This window comes from Mya arenaria, chromosome 11 (genome assembly GCF_026914265.1).
Source record: "Mya arenaria isolate MELC-2E11 chromosome 11, ASM2691426v1".
Classification (NCBI taxonomy): Eukaryota; Metazoa; Mollusca; class Bivalvia; order Myida; family Myidae; genus Mya; species Mya arenaria.
The window spans coordinates 1,023,358-1,040,753 of NC_069132.1; the positions used below are offsets into that span (position 1 = coordinate 1,023,358).

The 17,396-nt window shown below is 38.3% G+C and overlaps 1 protein-coding gene across 1 annotated transcript; it reads right to left on the reverse strand.

Moving 5' to 3' along the window:
* Nucleotides 1–1,357: 1,357 nt before the first annotated feature.
* Nucleotides 1,358–9,714, reverse strand: LOC128207758 (calmodulin-like). Its single transcript, XM_052910884.1, has 5 exons — nt 9,696–9,714; nt 8,223–8,366; nt 7,393–7,528; nt 5,237–5,352; nt 1,358–1,428 (listed from the first exon to the last, which is right to left on the reverse strand). The coding sequence occupies exons 1-5, from the start codon at nt 9,712–9,714 to the stop codon at nt 1,358–1,360; spliced, it is 486 nt and encodes a 161-aa protein (XP_052766844.1).
* Between the last annotated feature and the right edge of the window lie 7,682 nt (nt 9,715–17,396).

Genomic DNA, 17,396 nt, shown 5'->3' on the forward strand with positions numbered 1-17,396 from the left:
CTAGTTTTCGGCATATTAAGAAGACGAGTCCAGTATTTAATACAACGTTTAGACGAATAAACATGCATATACATAGGAAAACGTCCCAAGTCACCTAAAAGCACATCATTACAAGCGTTTTGTTGAACAATCAAGAATCTCTTACATCCCAACATATGTACATTATCAATGCAAACCATATTTTTAAGTCCCCACAACTCTAAGCCATATAACATAATGGGCATGATTTTTGCATCAAATACTTTGAAAAATGTTTTATATGGTTCATAATTATAATTCTGAAACGAACATAAAACATGCAAAAGTACTCGTTTTGCCTTAATTGACATATGTTCAGCCATTTTATACAGAGATAATGTACTTAAGAAATGAACACCAACATGATAATCAAAACCCTTTACAACATCAAGTTTACTATTTGCATAATACCAATTTTCATGTTTTGATAATTGTCCACCATTCTGAAATACCATAACTTTCGTTTTGTCTATATTAACAACAAGCTTGCATTCATTGCAAAAATCCTGTATTAACTGCCTTTGTAGGCTTACAACGGTGTCAGATACACATGCAATATCATCTGCAAACATAATAAGAAATATTTCAGTTATATCTGGAAAAAGTTGTAAACCTCTTACATTTTATGTTAAAATGTTAAAACTAAGATACTGACGGCTGGAACCCTTCAACAAGTGTTGATATACGAGGATTGCTCCAGAATTACGTGGACTTTTTTAATAATTCAATTATCGATGCACATAGAACATAGAAAAATCACGTATTATATATATTACATATCTGGTATAATTCCTGAATTTTTCAGAACAATACATAAGTTTTTTTGCTGAATTACAATGCTTTTATGACATAATTATGGTTAAACCTGACCGGCGCAGTCCAATGACGTTAGTGACGTTGCGCTCATAAAGCGTCACATTTTTTCGAAGTATTTCCCACCAACACTGACAAACTTTTCATGCTCGTATGCTCAAATATTGTCTTTAAAATCCGCGATTTCGAATAGCGTTTGTAACGCTTTTCAACCAAAGACTTAAAGGTAACAAGTTATACTTCTGTATGTGTGTGTAATAAGTCATTTTTGGCTAGTTAATCACTTTATCAGGCAATCAAGCACATGCTTTTCATGGGGCATATCGTTTAACGAACCTAGTTTATATCTTGTTATATTGATTAACTTCACTTGTAAAACATAACATTTCGTATAAAATGAAAAAAAGATACAATGATTTGCTGAACGATAAATAAATGACATAAAAAGGACGTACGACAGAAAATAGTTAAACAAATAGTTCAAACAAAAGCAGACAGGTCATGTGGTTCCGATTTGCTGTTTCGGTCACGTGGTTGGTGTAGAATTGTTAGAACTTCCGTCCTTTCCAGACCGTGCCATGAGCATGTCCACGAACTCTGCAGGGTTAAAATATGATTATTATAGTGACTCTGTTTCTTAAAAAGCAAGGTCTACTGTGAACGCATGAATAAATTATGCTTTGATTTTTTAATCAAATAAAAACGTTAATTAGTCGCGTCCCGGAGCACGGCCTCTAAACGCCATCTCCACCACTTTACGGTGGTGCAAAGAAAAAGAGCTGTCGACACTTCCGTGGTGGAGCTGTTTACATGAACAAACGAGAGTATGATTTATATTTTATTTGATAATTTCATTTAACGGACATATTTCGAAATATGGATAATGTGGTACCGTGTAAGAACACTTCTACTGCAGGCTGGTTACTATTTCGTTTCAATATTGTGCAAACTGTGGTGCCAGGAGCCTTTCTCCCGAATCGGACTTGTGCATATTTTGAGATCTGTTTGCATAGCAAGTACATTTCGGTGCTTACACACCCCGTAAGAACATTATTCACGCATGCAAACATAGCTGTTATGTATAGTACCTTAGCCGGAACACAACAAAACTAATAAGCACTTCTTAAAAAGGAAAAATGCACATATTTATAAAAATGGTGGCGCTGTTTCCCTAGTGGTGCCGGTGTCGGGTAGTGGTGGCGCTATTGAGTATGTTTTGCTCTTGAAGTAATATAAAAAGTTAACGCTTTTGAAATGAATACAAAGGTTGCTATGTTTATCATTCATTGTTATGCTGGTTATTCATACTACTTGCGGAAACAAAACTCTACACGAAATACCTTAACCTTACTGAAAACTATTTCTTTGCACCACCGTAAAGTGGTGGAGCTGGCGTTTAGAGGCCGTGCGGAGGCCGCGTCGATAGGAATACATGTTTCACTTTTTATATCGTATGAAAAGTGCTTATCGATAACACATTTATTTCTCTTTTCCATGAACTATATGTTGTTAAGGAACCGTTTTTGGTGTCCAAGAATAGATAAAACACCGATATGAAATATGTTTTTTTATAAAAAAATATTAGCCAGGCAGACCGTTAAGCAAATTGTCCCTGCCCCTGTTTATCAAAGGCAACCATTGAACAAAATGCCATTGAAGAGCAAATTGACAAACACTGAGCCATGTCCTATCACAGCTTCGCAGAAAGCCTGACAGTCAGCCTGACAGATAGACAGACAGACCACAGGAGGCAAGCATGTTAAAAGAGATTTTTTTATTGATTTTCTAAGTATAAAACTTTTTATGTGTTCACTCATGTCCCAGGATGAAAGTTGAAACTGAAAAAAAATGTTTCTGTGTCCGTAACCCTAACCTAACCCTAGGAGGGTATTTTTTCCTCTCACTTCGCTGTAGGGTGTCTGCGGAAGGGCGAGCTAGGCTTTATATGGATGAATATAAAGTGGCTGCCAACTGTAAACTGGCTGCCAATTGTTAAGTGGCTGCAAACTTTAAACTGGCTACCAGCTGTTAAATGGCAGCCATACATAAGGTGGCTGCGGAAGGGCGAGCTAGGCTTTATATGGATGAATATAAAGTGGCTGCCAACTGTAAACTGGCTGCCAATTGTTAAGTGGCTGCAAACTTTAAACTGGCTACCAGCTGTTAAATGGCAGCCATACATAAGGTGGCTGCGGAAGGGCGAGCTAGGCTTTATATGGATGAATATAAAGTGGCTGCCAACTGTAAACTGGCTGCCAATTGTTAAGTGGCTGCAAACTTTAAACTGGCTACCAGCTGTTAAATGGCAGCCATACATAAGGTGGCTGCGGAAGGGCGAGCTAGGCTTTATATGGATGAATATAAAGTGGCTGCCAACTGTAAACTGGCTGCCAATTGTTAAGTGGCTGCCAACTGTAAACTGGCTACAAGCTGTTAAGTGGCTGACAACTGTTAACTGGCTACAAACTGTCAAATGGCAGCCATACATAAGGTGGCTTCGGAAGGGCGAGCTAGGCTTTATCTGAATGAATATAAAGTGGCTGCCAACTTTAAACAGTAACAAAAAACAACAAAATTATTATATTCTCTTTTTTATTGAGACTGGTCGCTGGTCAGACGAAATGGTTATTACCCTCTGTCAAGGGAAATACCTGTCGTTAGTTATAACGATTATAACGAAAAGAAATACAGGGTGTAAGTCTAGAGCTAAGCGTAAGCTAGGCTAGGCAGACATATGATTAACTCAAAAGAAGGCGATTGTGCACCTGGTATCGATCGACCTTACGTGTATGAAATATTTTCCACAAACATGTATCTCCTTAATTTGTCTCTCAGACATTTATTGCTAACTGACTTGTCGGTTGCCATTCGGGTGGTTTGATGGAATACATGTTTCTGACAATATGGCGCACTCTTTATCTAATGTTCACACCTGCTTAGGTCCATAACGTATGTGTACCTTTACTCGTATTAATTAAGATAAAAAATATATGTATTCACAGTTGAACCTACTCCATCACTCGTTCGTCACTCATACATCACTCTAATCACTCATTCATCACTCTAATCACTCATTCATCACTCTAATCACTCATACATCACTCATTCATCACTCTAATCACTCATACATCACTCGTTCATCACTCATACATCACTCTAATCACTCATACATCACTCTAATCACTCATTCATCACTCTAATCACTCATACATCACTCATTCATCACTCTAATCACTCATTCATCACTCGTGCATCACTCTAATCACTCATACATCACTCTTATCACTCATTCATCACTCTAATCACTCATTCATCACTCGTTCATCACTCGTTCATCACTCATACATCACTCTAATCACTCATTCATCACTCTAATCACTCATTCATCACTCTAATCACTCATACATCACTCGTTCATCACTCATACATCACTCATTCATCACTCATTCATCACTCTAATCACTCATACATCACTCATTCATCACTCTAATCACTCATTCATCACTCGTTCATCACTCTAATTACTCATTCATCACTCTAATCACTCATACATCACTCGTTCATCACTCATACATTACTCATACATCACTCATTCATCACTCTAATCACTCATACATCACTCATTCATCACTCTAATCACTCATTCATCACTCGTTCATCACTCATTCATCACTCTAATCACTCATACATCACTCATTCATCACTCATTCATCACTCTAATCAATCATACGTCACTCATTCATCACTCGTTCATCACTCATTCATCACTCTAATCACTCATTCATCACTCGTTCATCACTCATTCATCACTCTAATCACTCATACATCACTCATTCATCACTCTAATCACTCATACATCACTCGTTCATCACTCATTCATCACTCTAATCACTCATACATCACTCTAATCACTCATGCATCACTCTAATCACTCATACATCACTCATTCATCACTCATTCATCACTCATTCATCACTCTAATCACTCATACATCACTCATACATCACTCATTCATCACTCTAATCACTAATTCATCACTCGTTCATCACTCTAATCACTCATTCATCACTCTAATCACTCATACATCACTCGTTCATCACTCATACATTACTCATACATCACTCTAATCACTCATACATCACTCATACATCACTCTAATCACTCATTCATCACTCGTTCATCACTCTAATCACTCATACATCACTCTAATCACTCATACATCACTCTAATCACTCATTCATCACTCTAATCACTCTAATCATCACTCTAATCACTCGTTCATCACTCTAATCACTCATTCATCACTCTAATCACTCATACATCACTCATTCATCACTCAAATCACTCGTTCGTCACTCTAATCACTCATTCATCCCCAACCCTCTCTTCTCTCTCCACTTCTTACCTTCTATCTGTAGTACACCGTCGCCGTTGGAGTCTGCCATTGTCAGACACGCGCTTGTGAAATCTTCGTCAACTAACTCGCCATCGGCGTCGTCGTACACCGTCCGCAGGATCCGCCTGCAAGAAAACACTCAATATTCTCAATACTCTAGCAATCCGTAAAACATCATCCGCACGATCCGCCTGCAAGCAAACATACCATGTTCTCAATGCAGTGCCAATCTGTAACACACCGTCCGCAGGAATCGTCTGCAAGCAAACACACAATGTTCTCCGCAATACACCGTCCGCAGGAATCGCCTGCAAGCAAACATACACTGTTCTCCACAATACACCGTCCGCAGGAATCGCCTGCAAGCAAACATACAATGTTATCCACAATACACCGACCGCAGGATCCGCCTGCAAGCAAACATACACTGTTCTCCGCAATACACCGTCCGCAGGCATCGCCTGCAAGCAAACATACACTGTTCTCAATGCTCTGCCAATCCGTAACACACCGTCCGCAGGATCCGCCTGCAAGCAAACATGCAATGTTCTCCGTAACACACCGTCCGCAGGATCCGCATGCAAGCAAACATACACTGTTCTCCGTAACACACCGTCCGCAGGAATCGCCTGCAAACAAACATACACTGTTCTCCACAATACACCGTCCGCAGGAATCGCCTGCAAGCAAACATACACTGTTCTCCACAATACACCGTCCGCAGGATCCGCCTGCAAGCAAACATACAATGTTCTCCGTAACACACCGTCCGCAGGAATCGCCTGCAAGCAAACATACACTGTTCTCCACAATACACCGTCCGCAGGAATCGCCTGCAAGCAAACATACACTGTTCTCCACAACACACCGTCCACAGGATCCGCCTGCAAGCAAACATACACTGTTCTCCGTAACACACCGTCCGCAGGAATCGCCTGCAAGCAAACATACACTGTTCTCCACAACACACCGTCCACAGGATCCGCCTGCAAGCAAACATACACTGTTCTCAGTAACACACCGTCCGCAGGAATCGCCTGCAAGCAAACATACAAAGTTCTCCGTAACACACCGTCCGCAGGAATCGCCTGCAAGCAAACATACAATGTTCTCCGTAATACACCGTCCGCAGGAATCGCCTGCAAGCAAACATGCAATGTTCTCCGTAACACACCGTCCGCAGGAATCGCCTGCAAGCAAACATACACTCTTCTCCGTAACACACCGTCCGCAGGAATCGCCTGCAAGCAAACATACAATGTTCTCCGTAACACACCGTCCGCAGGAATCGCCTGCAAGCAAACATACACTCTTCTCCATAATACACCGTCCGCAGGAATCGCCTGCGAGCAAACATACACTGTTCTCCGTAACACACCGTCCGCAGGATCCGCCTGCAAGCAAACATACAATGTTCTCCGTAACACACCGTCCGCAGGAATCGCCTGCAAGCAAATATACACTGTTCTCAATGCTCTGCCAATCTTGAACACACCGTCCGCAGGATCCGCCTGCAAGCAAACATACAATGTTCTCCGTAACAAACCGTCCGCAGGATCCGCCTGCAAGCAAACATACACTGTTCTCCGCAATACACCGTCCGCAGGCATCGCCTGCAAGCAAACATACACTGTTCTCAATGCTCTGCCAATCCGTAACACACCGTCTGCAGGATCCGCCTGCAAGCAAACATACAATGTTCTCCACAATACACCGTCCGCAGGATCCGCCTGCAAGCAAACATACAATGTTCTCCACAATACACCGTCCGCAGGAATCATCTGCAAGCAAACATACACTGTTCTCAATGCTCTGCCAATCCGTAATACACCGTCCGTAGAATCCGCCTGCAAGCAAACACACAATGGTCTCCGTTATACACCACCCGCGGGATCCGCCTGCAAAGAAACACGCTCTTTTCAATGATTTTCTTATCTGTAATACACCGTCCGCAGGATCCGCCTGTAAGGAAGCACACAATATTCTCAATGATCTACCAATCCGTAATCGAACTTAAAATAAAAATTAAATTGAAATGCTTGAAATGCAGAAGTTATAACAATTGTTCGGTTTATATCTACATGGATGTATTTTAAGTTTTTAACTTGACAGGAAGTGGAGTAAAGTCTAACACAAATACGAGGGACAAATCTCGGGGTACATACAGGAGTTCGTGTTTGTCAATGGTGCCGTCACCGTTAGTGTCGAACTTGTTGAAGGCCCAGCGAAGTGCTTGTGCGGGGTCCTCGTCCACGGAACACCGCAGCCGCTCAAACTGAAGCATGTCTATCTCGCCGTCATCTAAATGATTCAAGGGGACACGTTTATACTGACTACTTCCTATATTTACCTCCCGTGTTTGAGTGTACTACGAGTTGCTTCCTGAATTGCATTTTTTAGAATTTGTTCAGGAAATTTATAATCGGCTTTGAGCGTTATTGATAGGGAGGGGTTGTGTCAATAAAGGATACGCCTTGGTTAGAAATAATGAAGGTAATGGTAAGCGCTACAAGAAAACGCATAAAATAGTGGCGTGCCTATGGTAAAAACGATCTCCAGATATCACAGTCGTTTGATGGGAGTTGACTCCTTCTTTAGTGTGATATGACCTGTACACAATTTAGTGATAATTAACCTAAAAGTACTTATTTAAACTAAAGGGGTCTCTCCCATCTACGGTCCAGCATAAAAATAAATGTGAATTACTGTAGTTTAACAATGTTATTCGCATATTTCGGAATGCCTAATGATCAACCACTAGTACAAATGATTGTACGTTGACAGATTTTTTTACGATTTTTGATTTGGCAAATCCTTCACGTAGTTTGGGATTAGTAGAACCCCGTATAACACGTCTATTATTTTAGACTAGATCAACCACATACTAGTGCATTGTAATTGTACATCACTACTTGCAAGAAAATGTGACATGTTCTTGCTGTCTCCTATCTGTAAATTCGCCAGATTACCACCAAATCACAAGACCATATTATACCTTGTAGATCTTGGTCTGCCCAGAACTTGGCTACGTCGATGCTGGTGGGGTTGAGGCCGAGTGAGTAGAGGGCTGTCCTCGCTTCCACCTGGGAGAGCCGCTTCCGATCCGGCCCTGCCTGCCGCTCGAACGCCGACTGAATGTCTAAGACAGGTTGTATTTATATTTCTATATCTATCAATTCAATTCAATTCAATTCAATGACTTTATTACCTCCATAATAGGATAACAAACATAAAGGACAAAATATGGGGAAAAGGACAACCGGAAATGGAGTATTTAAATGCCCTGGAAAATTCTGGTGTAATACAAACTATTGAATTTAGTTGTTCTAGCTTCATGACATGAATACGAACAGTAACGATAGGTTACGTTTACAATTACATTGATATAAAACTAAATGTTTCTCATTTATTATTTCATAAAGAATATTACTGCTTTTATCACTGAACAAAGCTGAGAGAAAAAGTTGGCAGGCAACAAGCCAGTTATGTGTTCGTGATGTCATACGCACGGCATGCAAACTTACCGGCCCTTTGTTTCTCTGTTAGACTTCCCGTAGCCTGTATAAAAAATGGAAACTTACAAAAAAAAGTGCTCAGATACAACAGCATACAATACTTTGGTTCAGGCTGCAAACTGGAGGCTAGCCTAGGTGCAGTTTCCATCTATTTAAAATTGCATGCACTACTGCAGTCCGTTTTCAAGAATACATACATACATATTTTTAAAGTAAGATATTCATATTTTATTTAAACATGAAAAAACGCCAAGAAAATCGTAAAATTACATGTAAATGCATTTAGTATTTTCTGATACAAATTAAGTAAAATGTTTACCATTGAAACGTTAAAATCCTCAAATAAAATGAAATTATTTCCTTAGACAAACGGAGCAGGGGCCGTATATATTTTTCATTTTTAAATGCCAAGAAAATCATAAAATTACATTTTAATGTATTAAGTATTTTCTGATACAAATTAAGTAAAATGGTTTACCATTGAAACGTTAAAATCCACAAATGAAATGAAATTATTTCCTCAAACAAACGGAGCAGTGGCAGTATTTATTCATGGCGACTTCGGTCTGAATAAACAAACATTGTTACTAATAAAACACTTTCAATTTTATAGACCACTAGAAAAATAAATAGTCATTAACGGGGGGTAAAATATGAACAATACCCTTCATCACAGCTTAATATTTCAGTTTTATCTCTAGCCATTTCATTAAACATTCCACTGAAACTTATGAGGCTTTCATTTGCAAAATATTGAATAACAATAATCGAGGATTTTCATTTTGTTTTTATTAAATCCTGTTATATCGATCAGAAGTGTTATTAAAATACTGCCTTTGATCCAATAAAACGTGCGTCAATACATGTGACCTTTTGATTACTTTTAATTAGATTAGCAATGAACAAAATCATTATAGCTTTTAGCACAATTAGAAAGTTAGACAAATCCTCACCCGAGTTTTGTTGAACCATTTTGAGACACAAGTTCATATCAGTTCAAAAAGTCTGAGGAATGGGCATGAAATTATCAAATATAAATAACAACGATGTTGATTTTTCAGTTCAATAATAATTTGTTTTCTATGAATACTAGTTCCCATAAAACGTGTCTGAATATCATAAACTAACTATCTTATTTCCCTTTCTCATTTGTTTTATCAAGTCACTTCTGTCCCGATTAACCAAAGATCTACTGATAATTACAATACCATTCCATTGTGCCTTATTACTTCATATTTTCACTGATGTTGTTTAGAAAAATTTCTTCTTTTTTTCTTGTGTTTGACATGTTTGTTCACTGTTTTATTTGATGTTAATTAATATATGTTTCATTGTTTTGTTATGCCACATGCATAGTATATGCCTTGACGAATAAAAACTTTAACTTGAATTTGAACTTGTCTAACGAAGAGGGTTGGTCTCACAGATAGACAACACATTTTTTAATGTTTTCACACTCGCCATGATGAGGTAAATTTTGTAGGTGATGCAGCTTTACAAAATAGTCCTTATTTCTGTTACACCTAAACCTCCTGTGGTCGAACTAGCATATAAACAGAGTTTTTTGCTACTCAGAATCTAGTAGTTAATGTAAAAAATGTCCATTATGTCAGAAAAAGAACAGTTTGAGGCACGCAATGCCGAGGCTATTTTTTCCTAACGCTATGGACAGTTTGAGGCGTTTTACTTTTTAAAACATTCAAAGTTTTAAACACAACGTTTAATTCGTGAATTGTATGGCCCCATTGTGAATTAGTACACACTGAAGGCCAAAATTAACACTGTTGTTAATTGAACGGCATATATTTTACCGATGCAACGAATATCAAAATAAACAATTTAAATAGACACTTATGTTTTAAAGGATCAAACTATATGAAATTTTGTTTTATATGATCATTCTGTCCGTCAGTCCGTCCTCCCGTCCGGCCGTCCTTCACATTTTTCGGCCCGGGACCATATCTTGGTACGAATTAGTTAGAAAATGTTCAAACTTGGTCACAAAGTCCCTCCTAATAAAACATTTACCGTTTGTGCGTCAAAAACTAGGTCATTGTGCAAAATCTTAGGAAAATATTTGGAACAAACTAGAGACACTTTACTTGGTCCAATATTCATGAAACTTTATCAGATTTCTTTTTCTTAAAGAACTCTAGGATTTATTTGAAACTTTGTCATGTGGTGTCAAAAATAGGTCAAAGAATCATATCTTTAAAAAAATCGAAACCGGTGAGAAACTAGATCACAAGGTCAAATATTTTGAATATCATGTGCGAAACCAAATAAATTGGTATTTATTGACCAGCCTTTGTTCAAACTGGGGTAAGAATGTGCTCTTGGTAAACTTTAAAGGTACTAGCTTATGTGTTTGTAAAATGCACTTTTTGTTTGGCGAAATGAATTGTGGCAAATTATTAGGAGTGTTAAAATTAAGATGCATTGTATTGACATGTGTGTTTAAATCTAGTCTTTGAAATCCTTAATTTTGAATAGCGTTAGTAACACGTTTCATCAAAAGGCTTAAAGTTTAAGATGTCCTTATATTTGTGCGTGAGTCCTTGTGGACGTGAGGTTTTGTCAGTTTTCTTTTTGTTGTTTGACTGTAACGGCGTGTGTTGGCAGCCCTATAAAAACAGAATATTTTGCTATACTTTCAATGTATTTTTTTCTGCATTTTCGGTTTCAAAAAGCAATCTCGTTGTAATATAAGTATATTCAGATACTTTAATATAAAAATAGTGCCAAAACATGAACGAATCCGTTTTAAAGTGGGTCACAAGTGGTCAAAATCTAGGTCAGTAGGTCAAATCTTAAAGAAAACTTGTGAACAAAAACAGAGGCAATATATCCACTACAATCTTCATGAAACTTAATCAGAATTCTTTGCTAAGTTTGAATCAAGTTTTCATAGGGTCAAAAATTAGGTCACTAGGTCAAATCTTAGAAAATCATTCGGTTACATTTTTTTGTAATATGTTTGGTCCAATGTGGCCTTGATAAAATCTTTTATGAGTTGAAGCTGGGAAACGTGGGTCCAAAGACTAGATCACCAGGTCCAATCTTAAGAAAGTCTTTGGAACACAATATAGACTTTGATTTGATTAAATTTGATCCAATATTCATGAAACTTTGAAGACAAAAAAAAACGCGGAATGAAAATGGCCGCTACCGGCCACCAACAGTATACGAATGATTTCACTCAAAATTGAACAACTTGCATGATTTAAATAATGTTTGGCTATTTAGAGCCGAAGCTTCCAATATATATTGCTACTGCTGTATGGTCTGTGATTTGTTTGTAGTAGTTTGTATATAGCTACATATGCGACACTAAATACATTTCGAATATATGTGTTGTCATTTGAAAGGGTTTTATTAGTGGACTTAGAATGTGTAAAAATTATGCCAGAAATAATAATACAAATTATATCTTTGGCGCTGAAAGATTTCGAAAATACCTGCTCACGTGCAATTTTAGTTGAAGTGAAGAAAAGATATACAAACTGCAAAACTTTTTAAATAACGAAGATAACGAATGTTCAAATACCTATCAGAGTGGTTTTCAACAAAACAAGATTGTAAAATAACAATGTCCCATTTGTGTGATATTTCCTATCCTTTCACAATTTCTAACAAGGTGGAACTCCTGACTTTATTTTTTCATTTACATCGGGAATGCGTACTGTGGTTTGATGCACACATTAAGTGTGAAAAATATTCGGTTGCAAACAAAAAATGGCGGGGAAAATGTAAAAAAGTAATAATTATGGTACCATTTTTTTGCCTGGTGAGGGGACTTTTTCTTTGTATGTTCAAAAAAGCATATTCTCGATCGGCATCTTAGTTTGGTATCATAACTTATTATCATCATTATTATTATCATTATTATTATTATTATTATTATTTCTATCCATCTATCTATCTTCTTTATTTCCTCCATTACTGAAGATATACAAGTTATGTACAAATTATTACAATAAACATATTATAAGTGGAAGGGTTACATAATGTTTAAATAAAAGAAAACATGGTGATGTTCAATGCAGCATACATGTAGTTAACACAATATGTGTACAGCTTTTGCGTGTAGGTCAGGTACATGCATTTACATATGTATACATGTATATATTTCTATAAACGTCAGCAACATGTCTTGCGTGCCCTACGCATTACCTTCCCTAAAGGGGAACTTTATCACAGTCACAGATGAACTTAAATGATCGTTTGAGGAAAACAAGGGTTTCCTCTTCATTCAACTGTGGTAAGATAGGAGCACCGAGGAGTCTTAGTAAAAAGAAAGTTCCATCTAGATGCAATAAGTCTGATAGGAATTGCGTCCCAAAAACATAAATGTCACTTATAAATGACGTGCGTAATGTCGATGTCGCAACGCATACATGTACACTATGTACTAGCACATCTGTCATTGGAAAAGAACATTGATCGCAAATATTATGCTGGAGTTTGACGCTGCGGCACCAATGTCTTGCAATAGTGTTCATTATACATCTGTATCCGCTGTGAAAACACACTTTGTATACAATACATGGACGGACGTTTGGGTGAAGAACCCTAAAATATTGAAAACTGTCATCACAAAGCACACGCGAGTTCCACCTGCTCTCTTCAAACTGGTAAACTAAGGTCTTAACGTGGCTCTTCCAATTTGATTTGCATGGCAGCTTTGATGGATTAACAATCACATCGTTAACAGTTGACTGTAAACCATATTTGCATAGGATAAAACATATATCAGGTACAAAGCCATACATGTGAGTTCCAACTTGTGATAAATATAATAGATACCTACGAATAAACAGATTTCTACTAATGCAGTGGACATTTAAGCTAAGAGTTTGTGCAAAAACAGAAGCTTTCTAATTTCAATGTCGCAACTAAGCTTATGCAAGCCAACTATTGCTTCACACATATCAGATCTAGTCAATATCGTAAACCCCAGTATCTTTTTTACAATAAAGTGTTGAAATCTATTGACTAAGTTAGCATTTGTCGTAGACATGTTACACCAAAGCTCACAACCATATAATGCTATTGGGCTACGATGCAATGTTGACGGTAGAACACAATTGAACTATTGAACAGAGGCAGAGGTTTGTTTCCAGTCACACCAAAATGTGCGCAATGTGCTTGCAGCAAACACAACAGGGGAAAGTAAGGCACGAAGTTAGGAAAACAGGACTATTAACATGCAAGATAGGCTACAACTTACACAGAAATGCCAAATATGTCTGGAAAATGCGACAACAATTAGGATAAAATGAACACGCTTCTTTGTATTTTTTTCAATTTTTGAAGTTATGATACCAAACTATAAAGCCGATGCTGATCTTGTGATCCCATCGCCATAAGGGATGTGGATAGTAATGGCCCCCGCCTGTCCGTTTGATCGTGTGCGGCTCATACCTCTTTCAAGCCTCAACTTTTGTCAAAAGATCAACGAGACGACGTGCAAAACTTATGTTCAAGACATGTCACTCCAATATCAAGGTCACTAGCTCAAAGATTGTATCTTCAGTCCAAACGTGACAAAAGCTGTGCATCTAACCCCACAAATACGGAGAAGATAATTTATTTGGAACACATGTAAATTCATGCTTCCTCTTTTTTACGACACGAATAATCGATGTCTCCCGGGCCACCATCTTCTCAAATTAAATATATTCAGTGCATTTCGAATGAAACGAAGAGCAGACAGTTATATTAAAGCATACAAATAATATCACATGCTTTCTTTGATTTCAATTTGCTGCTCTAAAGTTTGCCTTAGAAGACTTGATTTATAGCAACTGTTTGATGGCATGAAGGTGACATATTCTTCAGCCACAGTTTAGATCTCAGGCTGGAAAAAGAACATTACAGACTTACTGGCATGGTAAATGAGTGTTGAGCGCTTGCGGAAACGGAAGACGAGGAGCGAAGGGTCGAAGACAAAAAGGCGAAGACGCAAATTACGAAGGCGAAGGAACTAAGTGACGACGGTGAAGGGACGAAGGCGAATAAGCGTCTTCCCATTCCTTCTTTCGCGTCTTCGCCTTCGATACTTCGCCGATATCCCTTCGCGTATTCGCTTCAGGGCCGATGGCTCTTACGAAATACCGTGGTTTAAAGGCCCGCTGACACTTAAATTAAGAATGAATTATTATAAAAGAATATGTGGTATAACATAAGTGGTTAGGGCGTCCGCCCTAGAAGCGTGTATATGTGTGTTTATGGGTGGGGTGAGGGCTGTTCGAAGGCTTGTTCTGCTATGGTCAGTGGCTGACCCAGTAAGAGCTCGGGATATAGGATATGAATCATTTGCGTGAAGTAAGCCGGTAGCTATCTTCTAAATTTTGTACCAATCAACAATCTAAATAACTATAAATTAATTATACCTTCATATAATATTAAACGATAAAGGCAAGCATATGTATTAATATGTGGGTAAAATCGGTCCAAAAAATGACTGACGTGGCAATTTTGTGCCGAGCTGACCCGAAAAACTACTAAGAGACCATAAAGAAAATTGCATGGTTAAACCATGCCACAATACCTGCAATATGACCTTATTAGATCGCTTGTGATTATGTCCAGAGTAGCCGAAAATGTAGCTAGTATATGGAAATTAGCTGATGTTACGCACATTTGGGTCGAGCCTAGCCGAAGAAATCCCCTAATGGGACTAGGACAAAAAGTGCTTGGTTGAACTATGCCACGAGACCTACAATATGATCTAAAAATCAGTAGTAGGCTAGCTGCTGTAAAGGCTATTTTAGACCGAACTGACCCGGAAATTCGACCCTAGGGACCATAACAAAACGTGTAGGGTTGAACCATGCCACGACACTTCAATATGTCCTTTATATTTAGATCGCCACGTGGCTTTTGTCCTTAGTAGCCGAAAAAAGAGCTCAAAATCGAAATTCACTGCATAAAGAGCTCTCTTGATGTGAGCTGATAAGGAAATTCGACTTTTGAGATTTATAAGTATCTTCCATGGCCGAGAGTGTAAGATAGGTTCATCCCGACCCGAGCGTAGGGTGTTTTGCGGAAAAGAGGTTTACCAAGTTTCCGCAAAACACCCTGCGCGAGGGTCGGGATGAACCTATCTTACACGAGCGGCTATGGTAGATGCTTTTTCTCCCACCTCAGTTAAACAAAATTAAGTAAAAATGTATTTTTGCTGGAACTTTTTCGTGCGTAGTAAAAATAATGCGTATGGATATTTGATAATTCGTGGTTGTCATGGATATGCGCGCATTGATTCAGATTATGTTAATAGTCAAATCGTTCTTAAAATAGTCCTGATCGGAGTGGAGCATTATTTCTTGAAAGGTGCGTGAAAACTTTTTTATGGCGACATTTGAAGCGAGAAATAGTTAATTAGCATTCTAAATATTGCCACAAGACAAGGTTTCTATGATGCTACACACGACAGTCTTCAACAAGGGAGGTAATTACAATGTCGTGACCATTAAAAAGGAGTTCCATACGGGCATTTTATCTTCGCCCGTGGGCAAGATAAGAATTTCTAGCATGGTTAAATTATTGGATCTAGTTATCTGAGGTGGGAGAATATTAGTATATTCCATGGTCGAGAGTGTAAGATAGGTTAATTCCGACCAGAGCGTAGGGTGTTTTGCGGAAACGAGGTTTACCGAGTTTCCGCAAAACACCCTGCGCGAGGGTCGGGATGAACCTATCTTACACGAGCGGCTATGGTAGATGCTTTTTCTCCCACCTCAGTTAAACAAAATTAAGTAAAAATGTATTTTTTGGGCGGAACTCTTTTGTGCCTAGTGAAAATAATTGCGTACGGATATTTGATAATTCGTGGTTGTCATGGATATTCGCGCAGTGATTCAGAGTATGTAAATGGTCTGATCGGTCTTTAAATAGTTATAAGAAGAGTAAAGCATTATTTCTTGAAAGATGCGTGAACCCTTTTTTCTGATGACATTTGAAGCGACAAATAATTAACTCGCGTTCTAAATATTGCCACACCAGACAAGGTTTCCATGATGCGCTACAGACGACAGTCTTCAACAATGGAGGTAATTACAATGTGGTGACCATTAAAAGAAGTTCCATACTGGCATTTTATCTTCGCCCGTGGGCAAGATAAGAATTTCTAGCATGGTTAAATTAATGGATCTACTTATCTGAGGTGGGAGAAAATAGGGTAAAGTGTGAGTTAAACTTTGCCACAAAGCTTTCCATACGGCTTAAAAAGATTACTAAAGTATTTGTCCAGAGAAGCGGAAAATCGAGCTCAAACATGAAAATTAGCTACTGCTGCCAGGGTACTCTTGAACCGATATGATCCAAACATCCCAATTAGGGGATCATAGAATAAACTGTATGATACAATCCGCTATGTGGCATACTTAGATTAAAAGAACGTTTGCCATTAGAATCCGAAAATAGGGCTTGCAAAATTGAAATTACAACTGTAAGCGCTCATCAGCTGATCATAAAATTCAACTTAGACCATAACGAGAAATGTACGACTGAACTTTGCCACAACGCCTTCAATATTGCCTGTTTAATTTGCTTGATATCTAGAAATAAGTAGCTGAAAATGAAACTCGAAAATCAAACTAATCTCCTGTAAAGGCACTTTTGGGCCGTTTTTTTAAATACATGTATAACAA